This window comes from Motacilla alba, chromosome 4, assembly GCF_015832195.1.
Source record: "Motacilla alba alba isolate MOTALB_02 chromosome 4, Motacilla_alba_V1.0_pri, whole genome shotgun sequence".
NCBI classification, from domain to species: domain Eukaryota; kingdom Metazoa; phylum Chordata; class Aves; order Passeriformes; family Motacillidae; genus Motacilla; species Motacilla alba.
Window position 1 is genome coordinate 9,399,186 of NC_052019.1, and position 19,559 is coordinate 9,418,744.

At 37.2% G+C, this 19,559-nt stretch overlaps 1 protein-coding gene across 10 annotated transcripts in view; it reads left to right on the top strand.

Annotated features, from left to right (window-relative positions):
* Positions 1-18,296, top strand: part of RGS12 (regulator of G protein signaling 12) — an 85,284-nt gene extending 66,988 nt beyond the window's left edge. For 6 of the 10 annotated variants that reach the window (XM_038135161.1, XM_038135162.1, XM_038135163.1 and 3 more), the window contains 4 exons: positions 345-441; positions 1,920-1,987; positions 2,506-2,659; positions 5,250-10,557. In XM_038135161.1, coding sequence (XP_037991089.1) covers positions 345-441; positions 1,920-1,987; positions 2,506-2,659; positions 5,250-5,884 — 954 coding nt within the window. In that variant the 3' untranslated portion in view covers positions 5,885-10,557. Of the gene's footprint in view, positions 1-344; positions 442-1,919; positions 1,988-2,505; positions 2,660-3,739; positions 10,558-17,621 lie in introns of those variants that run through there. The other 4 variants (XM_038135171.1, XM_038135164.1, XM_038135167.1 and 1 more) reach the window with 4 other exon arrangements.
* The last annotated feature ends 1,263 nt before the right edge of the window (positions 18,297-19,559 follow it).

Consider the following 19,559-nt stretch of genomic DNA (forward strand, 5'->3'; position numbering starts at 1 on the left):
ATAAAAAATAATCTGAAGTGTCCTCTGAAAACCATTACTTGCTGAACATACACACTAATGGTGCTAGAGTATTTGAGCACACTTAAAAATGGGATGATTTTTTTTCTCCATGTATCTTTTTTTCCCAAATACCATTTGTTTCACAGAATAAGGTTACACTCATTGAAATCAAGGTAGTTTTACACCACTGGGATAAACATTTTTAGAACAGTAGAAGGATGGATTGAAGCTACTCTGAAGCATAAAAATGCTTTGCTTGTTTTCTTTCAAAAATGTCAGACTGCATAAATTTGTTCTGAAAACAGCTTTTTCTCTATTACATACAAACTGTGATCCGACTTTAGAGTGGTGAGCAGGAACCCCTTGATCTTGGTGTCCCTATATCTAATCTGGATGGTCAGCGGGTTGTTCTAGATGAAAAAGAACCATCAAAGGGTAGAGGTAAGTTTGTATAAAAGTTTTTGTTTGTGGTTCCAAATCAGTTTTACAAACCCTGACTATGGCTAGTTTTTCCTGTTGCTGTGAAGGTGAGGTAAATGTGATTAAATTTAGATATATCACATGTGACATATATTCTTTATAACTAAAAAGCAGTGCAGTTTCTGAAGATGGAAGATGAATTTAATCTGTGATAGCAGGTACTTTTACTGTTGCTGTAAGAAATTTTGCAGTAGTAATATTTGAATTTTTTGTTTGCACGGAGCCACAGATCCGCACACAAACTTAGGAACATAGCACCCAGTAATAATAATGAGAATCAAGTGCCAAATATCTTCTGTGCATTTGGCAATTATTCAGTTAGGAACATTCTGTTTAAGGAAAGCAGATGCAGTTTGTACAGCAGCTGTATGTGCTGCTATCATTATAACCTTCATAAGCATGAGAAACTATCAGAGCCTACTTCTCCAGTTTTAAGTGATGATTTCTGAAAATAATACCAAAAAGGATAAAAACTCATGACCCTAGGCAACATAATTGGAAAAATAAAAATTTATCAGCTAAACAGGCACAATTAACACTCTAGATTAGTGTAAGCAGCCTTATGAGTAAAGGTTTGGTTTCATTAGGAGACCTTTTTAGATTTATTGGATACTAATTTTCAAAAACCTAATTAGATATGGTTGAATTAAATAGACTTAGAGCAGAGATCCTCTTTGAGGAAGAGCTGGGATTATAAACATGGAGGTATTTATTGAGGAGAATCAGATTTGTCATTTTCCTAACCAACAGAACCAATTGTTCTTTTGAAAAATGGTTTCAATCTAAATACTTTCACACATAATTAGTTTAAGGATTACAAGTAAAGCCTAAATCCAGTGTGCTGCCAGCATCTGTAAAAGCCTAAATCATAGAGGATCGTTCTGGCAGTGGTTCTGTGGCAATGTACCAGTGGAAGAGGGCTCTGATTCTGTGTTACTAAATTTGCTGTAGGCAGATTTAATTTGATGGAGGCTTTTGGTTACTTGGAAGATGGCAAGGATGATACAGCAGTGTCTACAAAATTATTGATGTGTGAAACAGGATGGAAAAGATTCAACATGGCCTTTCAATGGTCTTTTCTGCTGATTTTCTTTTTAAAATTATAATGTTGAGAGATGCAAACTGAATTAACAGATTTTTACGATTATTTGATCTAAAGCAACTGAAAATTTAGTATGGTAGTCAGACTTCAGCACCTTTTGACTTTAAAAATAATGCCAGTGTGAGGAAAATCTGAAGATGGGAGGCAGATTCTGGTAGGTTTTTTACTGAAAAGTATCAGGGTTATCAACTGTGCTCAGTCTTTACTTTCTGAGTACGTGCTGGAGCAATTTTAAAACGAAAATCTCTTGTGTCCATCATTGTCCCTCAAGTCTTGCTTCTTTGGGGAATTATAAATTGGTAGTTACAGAAGGTATATTTATGTTCAATGTTTACAGAGAAACAAAGAGGCGTATTAGTAAAACAGAATGCAACTGTATCTTCTTCAAGAAGTCAAGGATCTACTGTAAGTCTTCTGCAACGATTTTTCTCCATTAGATCATCTTCTGTTTCCTTCTAGAATTCTGTATCAAAGGCTGCATTCACATGATTTTGAATCGGCCAAGTTATGTAACTAGATTGAATATAGCTGTTATCTGTCTGATAGTTTTCCACTGTCAACAGCATTTATTTGTGAAGAACTTTGTCTTCATGATGAATCAGTTAGCTCTTCACCGTGTTGTGTTGGCTGTTTCGTGTCTCATTGGCTTATCTATGTTTGAAAATAATTGAACTACTCTGTAGTTCAAAGGCCATTTCTGTCATGTGAATTCTTCAGAGTAAACAATATTATATTTATTTCTACATTTTTGGGAACTGCTATGGCAAATGTTCTTTGCCATAATCAAGACTAAACTAAAGCATTTGTTTTGGTGTTAGAGAAATGTGTTTCCAAAATAACTTTGCTCATTCTTTTAGGCCATATTATGTATACAATGATAGAGCCTGAATGTAAGTAGTACCTTAACTTTCCTTCTAATGCAGGGAGAGGGAAGAACTCTAGGAAAGTCTAATTCTATCAAAATGAAAGGCGAAAATGGAAAAAATGCTAGGGAAGTCCGGCTGTCAAAGAGAGAAGACTCTATTGCAAAGATTGGGAAAAAAAAAAGTCAGAAAATAAATTTGGATGAAGCAGAGGGTATGTGACCTTTATAGCTTACATATTAACATTAGTAGTCTTAGAAAAATTTTGTGTCTGTGTAGGTACCATGTGTTTAATGCTGTGTTGTGAAAATCATAGTCATGACCATTATATTTTTGTTTGCTGTGTTTGAATTGTCAAGTTTTCATAAGTTGAAGGTAAAATTTTAAGAACACCTAAACATCGATGTAGGTGTCCAGTGGGATTTTCAAAAGTGAGGGGTAACTAATTCCTGTAAAATAAAAAGGGATTAGTTACTCCACTGCAGTTGAACATCCCATTTGATACTCTCTGTAAGCTGTGTAGAAGCTTGGCTTTCTGTTCACCTCTATATAAGTGTTCGACAGGCACTGCACAGTAGTGTAGACCCAAATGTACTCAGGTAAGAATTTTTGTAAGTTTTCTGCTGAACTCTGTAACAGCCAGGTCAGGCCAGTCTGACTGTGGAGGAGATGTGATGGGCAACAGAAAAACTTGCATTCAGCAAAAGGTGTTTAGAAGTAGAAATTGGCACAGAAGTTATCGGTAATCTTGCATTTCCTGAGTCCTATTTTTACCTTCTTTACATCTTAGTAGTTCTGGTGATATTGTCGGAAAAAAATCTCACGAGAGAATTTGCTTTCTTATAGAAAGATGTCCATGGGCAAAAGAGAAATAGAAATTATGTAGCACTAGAAATTTTGGCATACCACCCCATGCCCTAGGACATGAACTGAAGTGATTACCTGTCTGTCAGCCCTACACGCTCCTCCCTGTAGGAAAAAAAACAAACCTCAAGGGACATATTTGACCCACAGATTAAAATTTACTGCTGAAGTTACCCAGTATGCATATCCAAAACTTGGTTATGCACATTTATACAGCAAATTAATATTTACCTTTGAATGTTCATCTGTGAATAAATGTCCACTGACTAGAACTGGAAAAAAAAATGCTATGGCTAAAACTTCTACTGCAAAATATGTTTTTTCATATAAGTGTTCTTACAAAATATTAGTGCATTTTAAATTATTTTCTGTTGCTTACACTTTTGTTAACTTATTTTCCACATTTTAATACTTTCATTTCTTTTCCTAGGACTGAGTAAAACATTAACATAATTTGAAAACTTCAGAATTCGAGGCTTTCACATTTTATTTTGAGTTTTGTGATATTTGTCAAAGTTTGGAAAATGCATACCAAATGTTGTAGACTGTTTTTTAATGCAAAAACAAACAACTGTTCTATGAACTTTGAAATTTCAGAAACATTTTTGTATGACACATCTTAGAAATGTTGCATGTTTTAATATGCCTACTGCCATTTTGCAAAACTTTGGCAATAAGAAGCATTTTGAAGCTTCCATCTTGGCTACGTTCAGATTTTACAGCATTTGAAAAAGCATGTTAAAAAGTCATTTTTATGAATTCATTGCAAAGCCTGCCAAGTATGAGTAGAGGATTTAGGAATAAGGTCCTACAAGTGCAAGTGTACGACTTCATATTATGCTAAGTTAAAACTGATACCAATGTTCTGTTGCTTTATTCCTTAATGGCTTTTGCTTCAAACAGTATTTATAAGCTGGGTTGGAACTGTTGATTTTATTTAATCTGTTGGAGATGGCCTTTTTAAGCATCTTTTAATATTCTGTAGTTAAAGTGCTTTCTTCTTGAAAAATTAGGACATGCAGAGACCCTATATTAAGAATTACATATTTTTATATGTCTATGTTTTGTACCAAAGAGTTTGTTTATTGTTGCAATGCTTCTTTTTTGAGGAGTGGTATAATTCTTGGCTTACAATTGATAAGTTTCTTGTTGCCAAGTTTTGAAACTTTTTAGAACAGTGTTGATCTACTATGAGTATTATTTATAGAAACATATTAAACCATTGGATATCATTAGGGACATGATCAGAAAATCATTTCTAATTGTGTTAAAGACTCTTTAAAAAGCTGCCCCATTGCTTTTGGTAATGGCTCCTTGATGGTTACTGACTATCTGTAAGCTACTGATTCATTGCAGCTCCAAGTAAAATGGGCTTACTTAAATCATCATCTGATCATACCCTGTGATGATAACATCCTGGTTTAAAACTACACCATGAATTGAATTGAAACTGTGATAAAATATAATTACTCTGAGAGAAAGTCAATATAACGAGGAAGTTTGCAACATTCTGAATCTTTGAATGTTCAAATGGCATGCTATTTTTGAGTTAAGATGGGCAAAACCCATCCAGAATATAAAAATGTGCACCCATTGTCTGTAAGACTAGAGCCTTGTTTTGTATAAAGAATTAAAAAATTCTGCATGTGTGTACAGATTTATTAACTGCGTAAAATAGAAGACGTGTTCAAGGCTCAGTGAATTGCAGCTGTTCTAAACTGCAAAACTCTTACAATAGCAATGCTGATGGTCTTAATTATAGTGATGCTAGTGAACATTGCTGCAATTGAAAAAGTTCCTAATTAACATGGGATCTTATTTCAAGGCAGCATTGAAAGAATTGAAGATCTTCATGGAAAATAAATGTGCTGAAAATGTACGTTTTAATAGCATTGCACTTTCTGACAAAAACTTGTCAATTTTGGGTTTTTCCCCAATAGAATTTTTTGAACTCATATCCAAAGCACAAAGTAACAGAGCAGATGACCAACGTGGACTGCTAAGGAAAGAAGACCTTATTCTTCCTGACTTTCTTCGTTTACCACCCACTGGACCAGAACCATCCTCATCCACACCCGCAGCTCCTAAAGGCCTCAGCAAGCGAGTTTCGAAAAGTGATGGCAGTGATGGATGCACATCACCCAGTGGAAAACAGGAGTCCCTGCAAAACTTTAATGAAAATTCAGTAAAGAAAGTGGGTTACCCAGAAAACAAACATAAGTCTGCTTTGGCAGCACTCCACAGCCAGAAGACTTTCAGTGCTCCTTTCAGTCCTCCGTTGTCTCCAATTCCGCACACACAGGAGAGCAATGCCTCGGTGTGGAAAAGGCAGTCGAGAGAGTTGCAGGCTGAAGGAATTCAGATGGTAGATGATGAGAACGTGGCAGACTTGACTCTTGTGGCTGAAGGAGATATTAGTAGCCCTAACAGCACTTTGCTGCCACCGCCACCAACAACGCCACTGTCAGACATCAGTAAACTCACGGAAGCCAACTATCCACCCCCAACTCCTTTTGCAGGTAATCAGGAAAAATCTGGATTTCAAAGATCCAATTCAGGTATTTCTAGATTTTAATAGTCTTTCCTTTTGTGTAAAACTACTTTTCCTTGGCACTGTTAATCAGTATTTGGCACCCATTAAAACAGCAAAGAAAACTCTCTCTGCACCTTAATTTTTTTTTTCTTTTAACCAAAAAAAAAGAAGGAAAACAGATTTTAGTTGCCTTAGTCTGTTCTAACTGTAATACTTCTGGTTGCCTTTAACAATGTACTTTTTTTTGGATTTGGCATGTAACCGTAAATGGCCACATGCAGACAAACCTCTGAAATACATCCACGTGCTATAATTATCTCATTCACCCTCAGACTACAAAACAGGATATCAGCATTTTGAGCTCCATAGCACTGTTGTGTTCCAGATTTTCTGATCCATTTCTCATAATGAGATTCATGATTAGGGTTTGGAAGTTTAAGTACTTTAACAAAACCCCTAATTACTGAAAATTGCAGTATTGTTTATGATTAAAATTTTAAATGGAGAAGCCTCAGCTTAGGATATATTTCACTAATAAATTTGATATTTGTGACAAAAATAAAAATGTTATTTTTTAACCCATACTTTGCTACGCAGAGAAATAGACTGCATCTATCACACTTTCTCCCAGAATATTCACATATCAAATAGCTTTCTAAAAGATAATTTTAAAGAAAATATGTAACTTTTTTAGGATGTAAGTTTCATGGTCTAGCAATATCACAGAGCAATATTAGCCCAAGGCTGAAGTATGGAATTTCTTTATAAACACGGACTCTAATAATAATTGCTATTACCAGAAACAGGAATTTGAAGACAATGGGTGTCGTGACATTGACATTTACAGTCATTGTACTGTGCATTTTAATGTAAAATATAAGAAGAGGTATCTATGTGCTACATTTATTTTTGATGTTTCACAAACATATGGTGCCATATTTGTATGATCACATTTCTTTGTGATGTGGGAATATACATTTTAATTATTTATCTTTTTACACAGAGTATTTGATACTGTTCTTTATCTGTACGGTTGATGATTTGTAAATACTTCTTTGGTTGTTGGATGCTTATAAATGGCAATGCAAATTATTTCATCCTCTTGGCATTTTAAAAGCCAATTCCTTTACTAGTAGTATCTGAGAAATGTTCTATTAGCGCTACCACTTAATTTCTGAAACTGAGTATTAGACGGACTTGTAACCAGTGCCTATGAATAACAGAACCACAAAATGTACTTCAGACATATTGATGTATATATGCATAGATTTGTGTTGGTGTCTTTCTGATAATATGTCAAGTGTACAACATAGGTATCAATTTGCATATTTTTCAGTGAGAACTGTTAAAAAAAAACCATTTGCACTTAAAAAAAACTTCATGAATTTACAATATTTTAATGCATGCCATAAGTTTCTGTGTAACCACTGAGCTGTAGCTTTCCCTTTTCCCACTTTCTACTTTTTACTTTGTAGAAATCTTTGTGTAGTTTTCACATGTATTTTGTATCCTTGTTCTCTCAGGAGTAATAAATTCTAGCTCTAGTTACACAAACTGGTTTTAAGCTTTCGTTTTATTCATTATTTTAAAATTCTTTCAGTTCTGGATTAAGAATTCTGATTGAAATTACCTTCTTATGACAAACAGATAAATAGATATGAAGTAGCAATTACCATGAGACAAAGCTGACAAACATTAGATTTATTAATAATTTAGACATCCAAGGGCAAATGCTGTCTTGAGATGCTGATGGGTCACATGTGAAATCCGTAGCTTTGGCATGTGCTCCAGAAGGCAAATAAGACAGGAGATTTCTTTGGAATTAGTCATAACAGGAACTCCTGAAAGGAGAATTTCTTCTGTCTTTGGGTTCTTGGGCTAAACTTTATATTCATTACTTTCCTTCTTATTTTAAACTAAAGCAACTCTTCCCTGGTCTTTAAGAAGTGAGCTGGAGATCTCAGCTCATTTGATGTGGAGTAACCAAAGTAACCACCTCTTTATTTGGCAGACTTGGGTGAGAAATGAAGGGTTGGTTGGGTGCTGGAGACCACACTACTCTTTTCACTCTTTGAGATGGGTCCTACATAACAGCACTGTGAAGCCTAATAAAAAAAGGATAATCCTGCAGAGAGGCGTGTCATGCTGTTAACTAGGTCTCATTGTGTTCTGGGGAATGAAAATCCAGTTTTTCCAAAAGTCACTGTGTTCTCACATATTTGTGGGCCTCCATGAAAGAAAATAAAGCAGTTGAAAATCCTGTAGCAGTTCCCCTTCTAAAATGATTCAGACTTTTTCACAACAATTAAGTAATACCTTCCATATTGAATTTAATTTTTTTAAAATGGATTTTAATTAGATGTATTCCAACTAGTGTTCTCTACTTTCAGCGGTGATTGTGTCTTATTCTGTCATAGTCACCCATGAGAGTAAGCAGTCAAACTAATTTTGCAAAACTAAAAATCAAAATTTCTTTTAGCTTTCTGACAAATGAGATTTTTTTTAAGAATAACAAAAATTTTTAAAAAATATATAAAACACCTTCCTTTTTTTTGCTACAGTCTTACTGCATATATTAACTATATTCTACACTCCTCTCACAACACACTACTATTTAATGGGAACTGTATTCTATAAAAAAACGGTGATTTTATGGAAAAAATGTGGGCTGAATCAAAACTTTTCTATTTTCATGATTGGAGTTTGCATGGAAAGGCTGTTTGATGATGTACATAATTATAATAAAGACTTCTGGAAAATCTCTCCAGTCAAGAATTGAAATCTCAAAGGACTAAATCATTAATAATGGTTGCTTTTTTAAGTGCTTTAATGGTTCTTCATTCATAATCCCCATCAATGGAAATTGCATTTCTGATTGGTTTATTCAATTAAAATGTTGGGATATAAAGACAAATAATGGCTACATAATTTGAAGAGGTCTCTAGTCTTGGTTCCAAATTGGCCTAAAGACAAATGACGTGTGTGCTTACCCTGCACATATTGGGCTTATAAATGCTGGGAAAAGGACTGGGAGGAGTGAAGGGGTCCCTCATGTTTTGCAGGGGGCAATTTGCTGATGTAGCAAAGCCAGGCCTATGTCCATCCCTCTAATGTGTAACATTTGGGTTTTTTTCACTTGATGATCTAGAAAGCAAAATATGAACAATGGAAGGAGGCAAAATAAGGTTTGCATCACTCTGAGCTATTGAGAACACATTTTCAAACTCAGTTCTTAACTTTCTGGACTAAATAAAATGTTTTTATACTGTGTTAATACATAGCTATGAAGTAAATAGCAAATCAGCAACACAAGAATCATTACTGATTCTAGTTGCGTTACTAATCAAGAGAAAATGTCTTTATTTTGAATAAGCTTGCTAGTTCTGGCAAATTTCCCACTTTAAAATCAGAGGTTTCTGGAATCTGAAGACATTCTTTCATGTCCCTGCATATAATGGTGGTCCCATCTGTGGAAGAAATAATTATTGTGTGGTGTGATTGGCTTGAAGTGATGCATTCATTTTTGAAAGTGTTAAAACACTGATTTAATCTCCTTGGCTTTTGTTTTGTTATATTTTTCTGGTTTTAATTGCCTGATGTAGTCTGGGTACTTTAAATGTTGTTCAGTTTTTCCCAAGAGGCTGGGCACATGCGTTACCCATGGGGAAAGGCAGCCTCCCAAACCTATAGTCTCCTCAAGAGCCGTGAGTATTAAGCCACAGGCCTTGCACTGGATCATTTATTCAGCAACATTCCACTGGGCTGGGTTGTTCATGATGGGTTTTGCCTCTACTACAAAGTAGGTGGGCATTTTGTCATGATAGCAACTGGGCTGTTTCACGAAATACCATTTCACCTGAGATAGGACAATTTGCAGCCATCCAGATCGAAGTGCACAGACTGTAGATTTGAATCCAACAAATTGTTCTTCCTTCTGTTAAAAAAAACCCTGTTGTTTTGGGGGCTTTTTTTTCAGCTAAGATGAGAATTATTCTCAAAATGACACTAGAGTTACAGTCAGTGGAATTGTCTACCAAGTACAAAGGTCTTTTTTTTTTAAGGAGATGCATAGACTGGATCCAGCAATGCAATTGAAAACTTTATTCAAAACTATCTTTTAGCAAGCATATGATGTCATTGGTTAAGATGGAGAGCTAGCTAGGGAAATAAAAGCACAGTGAACTCTGTAATTATGCTTCAGTAGAATGTCAGTGGAAGTTAAAGAGTTAATTTAGACAGTCTAAGGTGGTTATATAGCTTTCTTTTTTTTTAAGAAACCGCTTTGTTTCTGAAATAGATTTGTACCCTTAAAATAAACTTGCTAACTTTTTTATTGCAAAAAAATCTTTCAGAAATGGAATAATTAGTACCAGCACTAGGATGTTTTTATTGTGAAAGATAAATTATACAAAAATAAAATGCAGGATAGTCTCTCAGAGTCTGGTATAGGCAATTGCTCCCAAAGCCCCCCCAAAAAAATCCCCAACTGATCTTTTTTTATTATTCACAGAAAGGATGCAGTACCCACAGCTGAAGAATAGAGATCAAATAATTAGAACAGAGATCAGTGGTATTTCTGTGACTTTTGCTTTTTTGGCTACTAAATTTTTCAATTCTGATGGTAATGAGTTCTGAGTGGAAAAAGTTTGTGGTAGTTAAGGAGATTAAGAGCAATCACATGTTTTATCTTCAAAATTTGAAAATAAACATTTTTTTTTAATAAATGACACAATATTTTATGTAACTAATAATTTATATAATCTCTTCATTCATGTGGCATATTTTAGAGACAATCCAGTGATGTTCCCTATGTAAATCAGGATAACCACATGAATGAAAACATAAATAAAAAATCAAGAAGAGGAGGTCATTATGACCTAAAAGAAGTAAGAATAATGTAAATCAATATTTTTAACAAAGGTTGTTTTCTTGCAGTAACTTACACCCTTTACTGGTTCTGTGTAAATTTGTAGAAGATAATTGGATTCTGGATCAATATAAAGAAGTACCCATGAGAACCCAGAAATACAAAGGCTGGGATGTGTTAATCCTCTTTTAATCAGAGCATGATTAAATGGGAGGATTACATGTAGTACACGACTGTGATCCACAACAGACAGAGGAGAAGGAGAGTTTAGAGTAGACAAATGGGAAGCAAGGAAGACCTTGGGGGATGATTATTTGAAATGTAAACTTATTTTGATCAAGCAACAGGATAAACATTTTAGAAAGAAGTGCAGATTTTATCACTGACTGGATGAAATGTTAGAAAAATGACAGCTGCCCTTTGAACCAAATGCACATGGGCTAAACCCAGATCTGTGCAAACCCATGGCAGCATTTGGATGATGAAATGAACTTTGCTGCATTATTGGTGAAATGTAACCAGTAGCCCAGCGAAACCACATTTTAGACTCTCAAAACTGAAAAATAACCTAGTGAATGGCAGATTAAATGAAAATGGATTCAAGTAATTCAATCCACTATCTCCCAACATAGGACTCTGCAATAATTAAACCTGCTGTTACCGACCACTGATGGAAAACCAAAATGAAGGTTAATAATAATGCTGGAAGATCACACTGAGAGCTGAGTATGTGTAGGCTGCTGCAGAGTTGTTTTATCATATCTACTGCTTGGAAAGTAGTCAAAAATTGTTTCAGTTTTAGCAGGGGAGAAATGGAAAGTTGGAGCCAATTGGACAGTGTTATTGAGGGTACACAAGTCTGCCTGGATCAAAATTCAGAATTTTTAATTTAATTTATTTGTGGAGTGCTCCTGGCTTTCAAATGACGTTGTGGGCAGTTCCCTTCAGCTGCTGTTGGAGCTGTGTACAGGAAGGGTCCCTGCCCACAGCAAACACAGGTTGCAGTGCTCCCTCTTTTGCATCTGTATGCCACTGGTGAGCTCCCTCTTCCATGTGACATTCCAAATTTGTCTTTCTGAATAATGTTTGGTGCTTTGTTCTTCTTGTGAATGCTTTGGAGATGAGTGCAATGAAAGGATTTCCATCTGCTCGTTTCTAAACTTAATGCTGCAAATGTATTCCCAAAATTCCCAGGAAAAAAGTAAATAAACTGGGAATGTAGAATATTGCTGCTATGTAGCACAACCCATTTCCTGGCTCGATGCCTTCATTTTACTGAGTCAGATTTCAAGGCACTGAGCATATGCTGCAGTTGCTGTTTCACCATGCAAGTGAAATTCAGCATATAATGTCAAATTTCCTTTGAAAAGATTTAGCATAAACTGTAGGTAGGAATCTTTTATTAAGTCTGCTTTCTCCTTGGTGCTGTATCAATTAAGAGATAAAAAGAAGGAAACTGCCAAAGCAAATTTAACCTCTGGTATTCTAAAACTTTGATGTAAAGTGTCCCTTTCCCTTCAGAAGCATAAATCACTGTACAAACTTAAAAAAAAAGATTCCTGCAGTAGTAACAGTATGTCAGCCAGTGTGGAAGTCATTCATCCACCACTTCAAAGAATCCGTGTGTGGGAGGGCTAATATGTAGAAGTAGCATTTCCTCACAGTTTAGGACAGAAAGGGATAAGTGTCTTTCTGAGAGTGAAACTGCCAGATTATGTCCATGTTAAGGAGAAGTTATTTATATTGATGTATTTCCAGGACCCTGAAGTAGAAGGGTCCTGGAAATACATCACGACTATCTATTCACCCACGATAGAAGCGACCATCAAAGGGCTCCTTTTTTCAGTCTCATGTAAGAAAATGCTCTCTCAGGCAGTGTGGTACCACCTTGGGACAGGCTCCATGGAGTCAGAGACTGGAGCTGTGTCTGCCCAGGCTCCCATGTTACAGCACACCCCAGAGCCTTGCTGCTTGGGACACTGATTACATTTGGGGATGGGACATGTCTGTAAATCACCAGTCCCAGGAATTGCCCCTGAATTTCAGGCTTCTTTTCATGAGTTATATTCCTAGTTTTATGAAATACTTCAAACAGATTTTTATCTGCTGTAAGTCAGTACAAAATCATTAATCTGGAGCTCATTCCATTTAACTGAGATCAGATCCTCTCTGACATTACAAGTCAAATGCCTGGGATCAATGGTATGAAAATCAGCAGGATATTCTTGTTATCTTTCAGTAGAACTTAGAGCCATCTAAATAGTTAATGATTTTGACAAGAACAGTGGGATTTTAACAAAGGTAGAATGATGAGTGAAACACTTAATTTACATGAAAGAGATTTTATTAAAAATCTTAACTAAAATTTAGCACATTGAAAACAAATTAATTTCTTGATTATGATATAGAAACAATCTAATTGCAAAATGTTGTGAACAGGCTTTTAAATCCCCAAGCATCTGCATTAGACTTAGGGTTATGTCTATCCTCTCATCTACATTTGGCTGTTAATGCTGCTTCTGAAATTTCCAGGATTTTTGTGACCTCATCTCTGAGTGGAATTTGGTCAAATGCTCCCTTATTCCTAAACTACCTGGAAGACAGTGTCTTGTGATCTTTTGCTTAGATCTTAAAGTTTGAGGATTATTTAATACAGAAGAAGATTTCCCTTTGTCTTTCTCTATAAAGATAGTTCTCCATAATGATAGTGTTGAATTTAGAATGCTTGAGAATAATACACAAAATCCAAATTTCACAAAAAGAGACATATTGGTAACAGAAATCAGGAGATCAGGCAGAACAGTGCCTGATTGTAGTCACCTTTGGAAAAATGCAGATGGGTGCAGTTAAGCCTTCTAAGCAGTCACTTGGCTGTGAGTCTGTAACACAGCAGATCTCTGGTTTAAGGACAAAAGATGACCTGCATCTTCCCATCTTTAAACCAGCTGGAAAACATTACTGTGATCAGATGCACAAGAAAATTCCCCAAGAGCTGTGTGGAATGCTTAGCAAGGGAGGAGATTGCCAATAGGTGTGAATGTGGTATTCCAGGCTGGAAATTCACCTGTGTGACTGCTGCCAGAAGCAGTGTTTTCCTTTCTCTACTGAAGTTAGGTGGGACATCTGAGAGATTAGATTTGGGACAATGTAATAGCATTCCTGACATGCTTCATACATGGCGAAGCATCTGCAGAGCTCTCCATGGAGGTATTCATCACTTCAGTCAAGAATATATGAAGAGAAATTTTACCTGTGAAGGCCCTCTGCACCTTAGATGGTGCCCTGCACAGCTAAGTGTCTTCAGGTATTTGTTACTCAGAAAGCATGAGAAGGAGACCAGTGGAAGAGTGTTGCAAACTTCATTGAAACCTCATTATGAAGCTCTGCTAAGTACATGAAAATCTTGAGTCTACTTGAAAACTTGTGGGATATATTTACACACAAGCTGGTTTGGTGAATCTCGCCTACTATTTGTGATAAGTAGCCTTGCTCCATGAAAGCTTTTCTTAAAAAAAATGAGGAAAGATTTACATTGAAATATTTTTTTCTGTGTAGTGCTACTCTTGAAATCATCTTCTTATTTGGTGAAGATGAGCTAAGATATTTTCTACCCTGACAGGAAAAGTGAAATCATCTTCACAGTATCCTCCCTTAGTAATTCCTTATTCTATTGAACTGGTATTTTAGACAAGATGTTCTCTATTACTGCCCTGCCTCTAGTAGTAATTTATTTGATGCTGCAGAGAGATTGCTCCTAAAAAAGACATTAATAGAAAAATATGTCTATAATGCGGATGTGTTCTTGTTCAGGTGAGCTTATGTCTTGTGAAGCCTGAGAGCAAACATTGACCTTATTTCTGCTGTGCTCCTATTGGACAAGTTGCACACCCAGTTGCTTTGTGCAGTGACTCAGTGACACCATAATTCCAAGACTTAATGGCATTTCTTATGTTTAACTGTAGAAGGGCTTAGCACCCAAATAAATCCAGCAATACTTGCACCTTCCATAGTGTTTCTCAGCAGGAGTTTCCAGCTCTTTCATCTCTTGCACCCTGTTAATGCAGGCTGTGTCTTTTGACTGTGCAAAGTGTTTGAACCTAGTCCAAGCCAACAGATATGAGACTTTCCACCCCAATCAAAGATGTTCCTTTCCATGGCATTTCATAGGAGGATGTATTCTGAGTGCTAGGACAGCTGGATGACTCAGGCTCTGTCAATGCTATGTGTTTGTGGTAATTTGTCATTAGTAGGCATTTCAGCAATTTGTAGCTCTTTTAAAGCAACTTGAAAGGAGAGTCACAGGTCTTCCTCAAAGGGTGTAGAATAGCAGATTAAAGAGATCAAGAGAACAATTCAGTACACTCATGTTAAGATGAGAACAGAAGAATAGCATTTTGCAGCACAGCCATGCAAGCAGCAGTTAAAATTAAGGCAATGTTCAGTTTTCAGTAGGGAGATTTAAACACAAAGCATAATATAGTCCCATTAAATGTTAGCTGCAATTTAGTAGGGTGAAGTCATGCTGGGCTAACAGGGCTGGGAGCTTTCTGCCTCTCTCTGCTCAGCTGATTTGTTTGGAGTTTGATCTAATTCCTCTGAAAAAACAGCAAGCATTACTGATGTGAAATGCCCACATATTCATGTGGGGCTTCACTGTAGCTAAAACACTAAGCACTACTTAGGATTTTAACTTATTTTTCTTAAATAGAAAGCTTTAAGCCTCAAGAAGACCCTGGAGTGATTTGATTGAAAGTGTGTGAAAGTGCTTTTTTGTTTTTTCATTTGCATTTCCTCCATTCTCCATATCAAAAAGTTCTTGATTACGGTGATTATACATGGAAATTTCTTTTCCTTGCATAAAACTGTACCAATCACTTCATGGAATAAACACAAATTAAATATTTGAAAGACAGCTATGGGATTTAACCACACCAGTCTCATGGGATTTGTGTGGCTAAACATGCTGGTCAGGCACTTGCATGTACTGGGGCACAAAATTTGAGAATGCTTTGGGTAAAGAATGTCACATAAGATGGTATCTTTTAAAAGATGGATAAGAAGATATATGGAAAAAGGAAGTTAAATATGAAATGGAAGTCCCTATTCAGGCCTGGGTTTTTTTGCCTTGAAAGTTTCTCTTTTTTTTTCTTGGCTCTCAGTTTGATCTAATGAAAGCAGTTCTCTGTCTCTGAAAATGTTGCCCCTCTTTATACCATTATGGGAGGAACCTCAGTTGCAGAAACTATGTTGCTAATTGTGGTGTGAATCCTGAAATCAACTCCTTCATCCTTCCCTTCTTGCTGCTGTTGACACAGGCAAACCAGCTTCTGTACGTTTGCTTTGAGAAGCTCCTTGTACTTTAGGGACATACCTGAAGTATTTTGTGTTAGGCTCACACCTAACACAAAACTGGCTTTTGGGAGCTCAAGGGTTTGAACTGCAGCTGTCTTGGGATAGTGATGATTTGCGTGTGTAGTCTGGAGAACAGGCCTGAATCCTGGCAGCTGTGATTTTAGATGTAACTCAGGTGTTTCTTGAGTGTTTAAAGCCCTCAGACCTCAGAGGGTTGTGCAGCCCTTCAGGAGGAGCTCAGTAGGCTGGAGAGATGGGCAGAGAGGAACCTTCTGAAATTCAGCAAGGGCAGATGCAGGGTCCTGCACCTGGGGAGGAACAGCCCCATGGAGCAGCCCAGGCTGGGGGCTGACCTGCTGGAGGGCAGCTCTGCAGAGAAGGGCCTGGGGGTGCTGGTGGACACAAGCTGTCCATGGGCCAGCAGTGTGTCCTTGTGGCTAAGAAGGCCAATGGAGTCCTGGGGTGAGTTAGGGGGAGCAGTGCCAGCAGGTCAGGGGAGGTGACCCTGCACCTCTGCTCAGCCCTGGTGGGACACATCTGGAGCACTGTGTCCAGTTCTGGGCTCCTCAGGACAAGGAACTCCTAGAGCAGGTCCAGCAGGACCAACTACTAAGTTGGTCCAGGGTCTGGAGAATCTCTCTTGGGAGGAAAGAATCAGGGAGTTGAGCCTGTTCAGCCTTGAGAAGAAACAACTGAGAGGAGACCTCAGCAATGCTTATAAATATCTGCAGGGTGACAGAGGATGGAGTCAGGCTCTCTGCTCAGTGGTGCTGAGCTATAGAACACGAGAAATGGGCAGAAACTGATGCACAGGAAGTTCCACCTAAATATGAGGAAGAACTTCTTTATTGTTCTGAGCACAGGAACAGATTGCACAGAGGGAGTGTGGGGTCTCCCTCACTGGAAATATTCCAGAACCATCTGGACACAATCCTGAGCCACGTGCTCTGGGATGACCCTGTTTCAGCAGGAAGGTGGGTCCAGATGCCTCACTGGGCTCCTTCCAGCCTGAACTGTCCTGTGATTCTGCAAAGTTGTTTCTTTTATTCTTGTCCTGTAAACTGTGGCCCATAATTGGTCTGCTGCAGTTCAGGACAGTGAACTGCAACTTCAAATAATCCCTTACTAGTCTGCTAGAGAATTAAGCCCTAGCCAAGTAAAAATACTATCTCAGCAGGGTGTTGAAGACCAGTTCAACTGAAAGAAAATCTCCCATTCTGCCCCAGTGGAAGGTCTATATTCTCCTCCACCTTTGGTTTTGGTGCTGTGAGAATTTTTTTGTTCTAGAGGTGCACAAAATTGTACTAATTAGTTATTTTTAAGGGAATCTTTTTAAAAACTCTAAAAAATGCTACATTAAGACAGATGCATATTAGTATTTCACATTTATCTTTGAGATCCAGTGTTTAGTTACCTACACAGTAACTCTCTTTGGTGGATGAATATCCTAGCTGAATACCTTTGGGGCCTCAGAGAAGGTTGCAATATTGAAAACTGCTAAAACCAGAAGATACATAATTCTCTTGTTTTGTGTTTGTTTGTTTTTAATTCTTCTGTTAGGTGCAAACAGAAAGAAAAATGATCCACAAGGGACTTCAGGAAACTCCTATGAGCAGACCTGTCACAAAGCAAAGGCCAGCAGAAGCTTTAATCCTCCTGGTGTGAGAGGGAGCCCTGGAATGGAGCTGCCTGTGAACAGGATAATCGACGTGGATGGGGTCAAGATGGAGGACTCTGGGACACGCTCCTGTGACGATTCTGAAGGGAACCTCAGCTTTGAAGGTTACATCTCTGAACTGAGATCTTGCCAAGGGAGGATGAGGACTGGAGTTTACAGGACGTCAGACCTTCCATCTCTGATAGCTGTCAAGAGTGAGAAGAATAAAGCCACTGAGAATCAGTATAAAGCTACTTTTGTTTAAATCTCTGCTTTTAATTAAATTTTCTGGTATTTTGATTGGCGTCAGCAGCAATGGAGATATGTATTAGAGACATGTTTCTGCAAGATGTAAGTGGTTTTCAATATCCACTTGCCTTCAAAGAGCTGGCTAGAGACCATCATTTCTGATAGGAGTTGGAAGTCCTAGAATGAAAAAATAGTATTCGAATGAAATTATTGAGCTATTTGGTTTTGCTTTTTTCCATTTCTGTATTGTTTTCCCTGGGATGATTCCATTGAACAGTGCAATTAAAATCATGATTTCGACCCCTACCCTTCTTGTTTTTATTCAAGACAAACTTACTTTAAATTCCCCAATCCAAATGTTTTATTTAAGATAATTTCAGTTTAATCTTCTAATGGTACTCTCTGTGTTTTAGCAGATTTTTTAAGTGTAAGTAAAATCAGTTACTGTTGTAAAAAAGATTAGGATATTTTCTTAATATCTTCCTGTCTGTCTCATAACATTTGGGAAGAGGTCCAAGTGGAATTCAGTCTTGTCTAATGCATTGCCTGGATATATGCAGTAATACCATTGTTATACAAGCAGCAAGAAGCAAACAACAACAACAACAACAACAACAAACCAACAAAAAGCGAAAAAAACCCACCCCACCCAACAAGAACCAAAAAACCCAAAATTGTGAATTTCCTGGGCTGGGAATAGCAGCTGCTTTCGTAGCCAACACTGGTGATGTTTCCACACCAGAGATATTTATCTAATTACTCAGTGGTGTGATGGCCATTGGGTCCCTCCTCACCACTGCTCTCAGTGCCTTTTAACTTTGGGGAAAGGCAATTTGGTTATTGCTCTTTCAATAAGGGTTCAGTGCCTCTCATTCTTGTTGGTCATTTTAGTTTCAGTTAATTTTCTAGTCTTAGGTGGAATTCTGAGAAGGAAAAGATATTCAAGACTGCTGAACGTGTTGGTTTTGCCACCTGCTCTTTTTCCTCCATTGCCATTTCTTCGGGAGAGATTATAAGCCTGGACATGCAAAAGAGTGCACAAAGAATTGAGAATGTTGGAAATCTGCTTATCATATTGAGTAGATATGGAGAGACTTCTGGGGGTTCACTGGTTTGAAATGATTGTGAGAATTAAACAGCCATGCTGCATATCTCCTGGACTGCAGATCCACCCAGGCAGTAGGTTTAAAGCATCAAGGTAAATATTGATTAATTCCTCTTTCTCTGCTCCAAAAGCATAGCAAGAATAATCAATTTTCTGAATAGTTGAGAGTAGTGGATGCTGTCACTCAGATTCTTCAAATGTGTAAGGTGAGAAAGAAGGTATGTATGATTTTGTAATAATAAATTAAGATTCCTAAAGTTTAATGTTTAAGGGTTACATCAAATACTCCAGTAAGATTAAGGGATACAATACCCATTTGTTTTAATACTCTACTTTTTTTTCTACTGGCAAGTGATTTTGCCTTAGATATTGAGGAAAAATCCTTGTTGACATTAGACCCAACTCCGTGTGGGCCCAAATGAAGGTATATGCTGTAAAAATAGCTGCACTTTTTAAAACTTTCAAGGTTTAAACCAATTTTAGAGGC